Genomic DNA, 8,046 nt, shown 5'->3' with positions numbered 1-8,046 from the left:
CTGGGTTTGATACCGGTGCACCAACAGTTGCAAGTTCATCACAAAGTGATCGAACTTGATGAAGATAATCTGTGACTGGATGACAATCTTTAGTGAGGTGGGCCAATTGATCTCGCAAGCTGAAAATTCTTGTTTGAGATTGTTCGCATATGCAGTATGCAAAGCATCCCAGGCAGCTTTGGCGGAGACTGCTGTTGACACCTAATTTTTGCCCTCCACGACTAAATTTAATCCTGAGTTTCTTTGATTTTTAATAAAATTAAAATATATTATTTCATCCGAATAAAAATTTATTAAATATATTTATACGTAATTTTGTCAATTTAAGTAGTGATTATAATTTATCGTATTCAATTATACAAGATTTTATAATTTTGTTACTTAAATATTTATTTTTTAAAATATCAGATTTTAATCAAGTCTTATAGATTCAAATGATTAAATTTTTGATTTAAATATAATTTACTCTCAAAAAATAATTTAATCGGATAAATATGTGTTTGATTTTATAAAAGCAAGAAGCCCGGGAATAAAGGAAGTATTAATTCGCGTCGAATTTCAATTTAATTTTGCCAATCTATTAGATTTGGCCATAATTGAAATCAAATTGGCCATAATTGTAATGCAATCCGTCAATTGATTTGTAATTTGGTCAAAATTAAATAAATATGACTAAATTTTAAATTTCAGTTTGGGTTATATTTTAAATAACCCCAAAATTCCCAAAAACTCTCATTACTTCTATCTAATTCCACAAAAAAATGATTTGAAATTGTACTACATTGTACTATTTCCCCCCAACTTTGTGTTTTTCCAATTTTGAAATTCAAAAGTTGTACTACATTGTACAATTTTCTCCCACATTATCTTCTACCTCACCTTATCTTGAATTTTACAATTTCAAAAACACCCTTCATTGCTTTTTCTCCCACATTGGTGAATGACAAGAAATAAATCTTCATCCTTTCCTATAAATACTTTTCTCCCACATTGGTGTAAGAGAGGAAAAATAATCTCATTCTCTCCTATAAATACTACCACTACTTTGATAAAAAAGGAGGAAAGAGAAAGGAAAAAAAAAAGGCTAGAAAGGTGAAAAACTCCTTTTGAGCAAAATAGTTATTTTTATTTTAGTAAAACTTTTTGTTTCATAGAGTTGGTCGGCTAATCAAAATTTTCGAGTTGCCGGCGACTTTTTTGGTGGTGGTTGATTCCGACGAAGCTCGTAGTCTCGTTTTGCTGCCCCCAAAAGGTAAACACACCATTTTTTTTTTATTTTAGTTTTTATTATCGTTTTTTTCTTCTTCGTAGTGCGTAGATATAATTTTGTTTGCTGGGATTGTATATTGTAGATGGCCTTGAAGGCCTAGGACGTTGTGGTATCGATATTCTAATTATTTTCATGTTTATGATATAAAAATGAGCTAGCAATAGTTGTATGTGCCTTTTCTGACTTTATTCTTTGATTATTTTGGATAAAGTTTCAATCTTTGCTTAAAAGATGTATTTATGCTTTGTTTGAACTCATTGTTGTTGGATATATTTGTTTTTAGCATGTAAAATTATTTTTTTTATGTTGAAAAGAATAGTTAATGTTGATTGTTTTGCCTTTTGACCTTATTCTTTGATTATTTTGGATAAAGTTTAGATCTTTACTTGAAAAGACATACCTATGTCTTGTTTAAACTCATTATTGGTAGATATATTTGTTTTTAGCATATAACGTTATTTTCTTTATGTTGAAAAGAATGGTTAATATTGATTGTTTTGCCTTTTGACTTATTCTTTGATTGTCATGTATAAAGTTTTGATCTTTGCTCAAAGGCGAGCTCATGCCTTGTTTAAATTTATCGTTGGCCGATATTTTTTTTTTAGCATGTAAAGTTGTTGTTTTTTATGTTGAAAAAAATAGTTACTATTGTTTGTTTCGCCTTAGTAAAAAGAGTAATTGATTAAATCAAGAATTTGTCATTTGCTTGTTAATTATTTTAAGGGATCTCCAAAATCTTCGTATAAGAGATTTACTTATTAATTATTTTAAGGGATCTCCAAAATCTTCGTATAAGAGATGAAGTGATAGTTTTATTTTCCATCCACGATGTTTATTTATTTTTTTTCTCATGTTTTTAAATTTGTCAAAATGATGAGAAAGTTCGGATTTTTGTGGCTAAATAGAGTTATTTAGATATTTTCGAGTCATGCATAGTATGATTGTGAAACGATTCACTTTTGGAAATGCTAACTTTTATTCTAATTTTCTTACTTCCTTTGGATTGTTATATGTGCTCTTTGTGAGTGTAAAGATTTGATTCATGTCTCTCTTTTATTCATAATATCAAAAGAGGATCAATGATTTCTTAGAAATAAAAATCATAGGTCGTTACACGTTTTTCAATAAGATGTTGGTTGTAATTTATATGTATGAATTTTCGTTAGTGTCACCTTAATTGAAATTTAAAGATTCTTTTTCTTGAAAAGTTAGCCTTTATTTTCTTTTGTTATATGGATTGGTGTCTATGTTTGTTCAATTCTAGAAATCATGAGTATTTTTCTGGTTGCCTCATCCCTTTACTTTTGCAAGCTTACATTGTTTGTTTCTCGCATTAATTCATTGAATATGACCTTCTTCCTTTTACCTTTATTCATTCTTAATATGAACATAAATCACGAGGCATGTAAATGAGTGTCTTTGCTTTGCATTTTTTATTTGTTGACTCTCATTCTTATGCAAGTGTGCTTATTCTTGTCATTCAAAAATTGGTTCTTGATAGTTTCTTTTACTTTGAAATATGTCACTTTTATGCCTTGAACATATATTAATTTCTTTATCTTTTCTTTGCATGCAAAAAAATGTCTCGAGTCCAAAGGACTCCTCTCCTCTTGCATTTCGTAATGGGTAAATGAGGCTCACACCTTCGAGTCAAGTTCGAAGTTTAAACCCAAGGTCCACTACATGGCATGCGGGTGCTAGAAGATAGACGAAGAAGAAAAATGGGTCAAAACTCATTGATGAGGTCACTAAGAGACTTGAAAAGTCTCAATTTTTATTATTGTCTTCTTTTTATTTATTTATTTATTTATTTATTTATTCATTCATTTCGGCCTCGAAGCCAAAGTTGTATTTAATATAGGTGGAGCAAGACTCGAGCCAAAGGCTTGAAAAATAGTTTAGGACAGGTGAAATGGGTCGGAAGCCCAACTAGACTAGGACAGGTCTCGTTGATTTGGGCCCAATGGCCTAAATCCTTTACTTTCTCCTCCCTTCCCCTTTTATGTATTTATTTGTTTATTAGTTTTGTTTAAACTTAGTTAAAATCCCTACTAAGTCGCCTAAATCTATTTTACACAAGTCATTTAAAAAAAAATAAATCAAATCACTATTTTAACAAATTAATCTTTTCAGAAGTTAATCAAAAGATGTTTTCAAACAGTCCAGATAATCGTAAGTTAGCGGACGTTTTAGGTGCCTAACACCTTCCTAAAATGTTAATAGAAACCACTTACTCGGAATCTTCAAAACTTAAAACGATTTTTCTGTTTTGAATTGTTTGAAGTAACTCTCTAAAAGTTTCTTAATTCCTTTTCAAAATTAAGTGACGACTCTCAAAAAGTCAAAATTTTTGCAAAATAACTGCAACAGCAACAGTGGGGGCAAACGTATGAGCAACAGAGGCCAAGATAACATTTTGAATTAGCTGATCTTGGCGATACTAAGAAAGGAACTCAGGGTTATCAGCATCTTGATTGTCTGAGAGATGGTGTGAGTGGGTGCAGGGATGGAGCCATCGAGATGCCCATAAAGATTGTGACCACGTATAGGCATTGAAACTTGAGCTTTCCACAAGGAGAAATTGTGACTACTAGTTAATTTAATGGGCAGTTGGGTAACTGGATTGAATTGAACAATGGTGATGGCATTGTTGATTCCATCGGCACTGGTCACTGAAATCTTAGAGGCCATTTGTGTGAGTAAGCAGAAAGGAAAAAAAAAAGAGAGGATCAACTCATAGGAGTTTAGATATTCTCTGATACCATACAGAGATAGAGAGTGGAAGATGGGAAAATAATCGTATGTTATTAATTGTATGACAGCTATTTAAAGAGTCAGTACAAGACTATATACAAGACCTATATCAACAAGGAAAGACTTAAAGTTACAACAACTATAAGAACTCTACAACAACTAGGTGTCTAGTAATTATTCGTTATTAATTTCATAGGAACCAGGTCCATCGGTCGTCGTTGAACTTTTAGCTACAACTCTAATATGGAAGTATTTATGTTTGGTTCACCTTCCTAAATGTTTGGATCAATCATATTTGTTTAACTATCGACTAATGTACCAATCAAAGATATCGTTTTTTTACCACTTCATCTGTCCCAATTTATGTGATTCGATACTTCCCTTAATTGATTTATAACTACACAAATGTTGATGACTTGCATTGCACCATATTTTCGCAATCATAGCATTATTGTCCTTTTCAAGCATCACCACAAGTCATGCTGCTCGCGGCCTACTGCAACTTCCCAATTTGCCTACGATCCCCTCATTGCCTCAGCCAACAATGCCACAATTGCCTACTATTCCCAACTTGCCCGCAACATTGCCACCATTGCCAAGTGTTGCATCGTTGCCAACACTTCCAACAACTAATTCACCATTACCTTTTTTGCCTGCATTGCCCTCTGTAGTCCCGAAAATGACTCTGCCACCATTGCCCGTGAATCCTCAGACCAACATGCCATCACTTCCCAACATGATTCCTACACTTTCACCTCCTCCATCCAACTAATCTTGCAGCTTCCATCCGCGTGATCTTTACCTATCTTAACCTACTGGCTCCTCCTGCGTGATATTTTCTTCTTTTAGTCATCCTTTATGTGAGTCTTGACGATGTACTGTATCATTTATACTCTTGTGAGTGCTATACATTGATTGTCATTTGTTTTAAATCCAATGCGGTTTGCGGTGTCTATTACTGATTCATCTATACTTGGTCCAATATATTTTCCTGATACGCGAACATCAACATACATACATTATTTTGAACAAATTTGATCATACGTACAACCAGATGACATTTCATTTTGAAAATTAACAGTGAGTTGATACTACTGAAAAAAAGGGTTTAAGAAATTATGTGAAGAAAATTAAAATCAGCTAGTATTTTGTACTTTGACAAGGTCGATTTTAGTAGAACAGTGGCTTACAATTTATAAACGGTTGAACATATTGCAATGTTAATAAAGATTTAACCTTTATTGCAATGTTAATAAAGATTTAACCTTACTTAAGAAGGTCACACTGAAAGATATAATAAAACAAACAGTCATAATACGTAAACAAACACTCAAAAACATCACCCTGAAAATCAACTCGAAAACATCTTAAAAGAAACGATAGAACAACTAAGGTACATAAGAGGACGACTAATATAGTAGGATGGAGCTGCAAGATAATAGTAATTAGTTGGATGGAGGAGGTGAAAGAGTAGGAATCACGTTGGGAAGTGATGGCATGTTGGGCATAGGATTCATGGAAGGCATTGGAGGCAGAGTTATTTTGGGCAATGTAGGCAAAGATGATACACTTGGCAGTGGTGGCAATGTTGTAGGCAAGTTGGGAATATTGGACAGTTGTGGCATTGTTGGTTGAGGCAGTGATGGGATTGTTGGCATGTTAGGAAGTTGCAGTAGGCTACGAGCAGCATGACTTATCGATATGCTTGAAAAGAGAAATAATGATATGACTGCGAAGACAATTGAGCAGTTGTTGGTAGTAGTCATTGTGTAGATTTGATCAATTGCTAGTGTAAGTTAGAAGTGTTTTAATTCGAGTGAGTTTGATTCATTTACTAAAGAGTATATATAGGGAATGTTCTTTGAGGGACTACAAGGATTTGGTGGCGTGTTGGGTGAAGAAGCATATGTTTAAAATTCTAAAACTTATGTTGGTTAATCTTCCTGAATAATATTGGTTTGAGGAACATTCACCAACTTCCAAGTTGATACAAGATCGACAAGGACCACACAAAAAACACCAAAATCAGTCCACAAGTTGAAAGAACCGTGGACCCTTTTGATGACCACTCTCGGATTCGCTACCAATAACAAGAATACAAGATTTCGTGGTGTATTTGACACCAAATCAGAGACCTAAACTAATATTAACAACAATTTATGAAGAACAAGATGGACAACAACAATGTAATAATAACAACACACGGGTTACAAGAGAAACAATACACCACATGGCTACATGATTACAACAAAGGAAATGATAGAGAATGTGACATACACTACTACAAAAACCAAGAACTTAAGTGTATTCAAGCACAAAGACCCTTGATAAAGATAGTAAAAACACCTACACTATGCGGTGGACACAAGAGAGGACCTCAATCCGTCTAGGACCCAACGATCCAAGCAAACAAACAACAAAAGTGATTCCACACCTAAGTTGTTTCCTAGTTTCAGGCAAGTCTCTATGGAAGAGAGAACTTGTGTTTTTCAAGTGTGTTATACAATCTTCAATATCAAAAAACTAAGTAAAGTAACCCTAAAATGTTTCTTATATAGTGTATTACAAATAGAAGGCAAAAAGTCCAAAATGCCCTTAGAGATTAGGTGCCTCTCTAGTTTGAATTAGTGGCTATTTTGATATGTTTTAAGCCCTTAATTCCACTTCTCTTGCACACACACATGGATGAATTCAATACACATCCTCATAAGTTCATCTAAATGATCGCACTTGTATCATCCTCTCCATCTTGAGAGGAATTTGTCCACAAATTCAAGCAATCATCACCCGCAAGCTCTCCTCTTTGAATCATCTTTTCAATGTTCCTCCTAAGGTTAGGATGTTCAACCAAGGGTTCCATGAGGTCATAAAGATTGCTACTTGGACTTAAATGTTCTTTAATCTGCACATAAGAAGAAAGGATGCTAGGCAAAGTGCTAGCATCTTGGTTAGTAGGAAACAAAGGGTCTTTGTGGGCAAACCCCACAATCCTAACTCTCGGATTCTCTTCTTCACCCTCCTCACTCTCGGATTCTTCTTCCACAACCTCACTAAGCACGATTCTCCTTTCCATATACATAGTCACAACACACTCTCCATCCACCTGCCAAATATCTTCTCCACCTTCATCAATTTCCACCTCGGCCTCAAGCTCTCCATCTTGAGCTTTTTCACCACCCTCATTCGATTCAAGTCCTACCTCCTCACCAAGGTAATACAATTTTCCCTCCCTAAGTATTACATTCCTCCGGTTTGGGCACTCATTATCCTTGTGCCCCCACCCTTGACATTTAAAACATTGAAATCCCTTAGGACGAGAAGTAGAATTTGGTTTACCTTCGTTTCTTGGAGGATACTTTTGGGAAGCATTGGTTTTGGTTTGTACAACCTTGTTATCTATTGGGTTGGCATTGGATGAATTCTATTAATGGTGGTACCACTCTGAGGAAGGTCCTTGGTGATTCTTGGGTTTGGAGGCCGAGAGCTCCCTTTCAATTTCCAAGGCCGCTTAGAAAATGCCATCGATCGTTTAAAACTTGTGGAGGGTCATCCAAGAAGATATGTCCCTATTCAACCCGACTTTGAATCGTATAATATCATGGCTCACTTGTTCTCCTCTATGGTCAAGCTTCAACATCAATTGTTGAAACTCATCATAGTATGCCATGACACTTTTATTTCCTTGCCTCAAGTTGTACAACTTGGCAATAAGTTCTTGTTTGTAGCCCTCGGGTAAGTACCTTTGACGCATAAGGTACCTCAATCTAAACCATGGAGGTGGCCGCCCGGCAATCAACTGTCACGCCCCAAAATCCCATCGGGCCGGACTGGCACCCGAAGCCGAGAAGGCCCGGGAGAACCCGTTCAAATACCTGTACTTTCACTTATATGTCACCAAAAATTTAGACAGCACTTCATTGCATATAGAAGGGTCTAATTACCTGTATCAGCACAACACGCACAAATATATATATATATATATATATATATTACGTAGCCGTCGGGGCCACCACATATACAAA

The 8,046-nt window shown here is 34.9% G+C and overlaps 1 protein-coding gene across 1 annotated transcript; it reads left to right on the top strand.

Moving 5' to 3' along the window:
* The first annotated feature begins 3,905 nt into the window (after nt 1–3,905).
* LOC107871523 (protein PELPK1-like) lies at nt 3,906–4,796 on the top strand. The gene is made up of 2 exons (XM_016718474.1): nt 3,906–3,969; nt 4,471–4,796. The coding sequence occupies exons 1-2, from the start codon at nt 3,906–3,908 to the stop codon at nt 4,794–4,796; spliced, it is 390 nt and encodes a 129-aa protein (XP_016573960.1).
* Nucleotides 4,797–8,046: the final 3,250 nt, after the last annotated feature.

Source organism: Capsicum annuum, chromosome 5 (genome assembly GCF_002878395.1).
Source record: "Capsicum annuum cultivar UCD-10X-F1 chromosome 5, UCD10Xv1.1, whole genome shotgun sequence".
In the NCBI taxonomy this organism is placed as follows: domain Eukaryota; kingdom Viridiplantae; phylum Streptophyta; class Magnoliopsida; order Solanales; family Solanaceae; genus Capsicum; species Capsicum annuum.
Note: the sequence above shows the minus strand (reverse complement) of the source record. Positions and strands in the feature narration are given on the sequence as shown.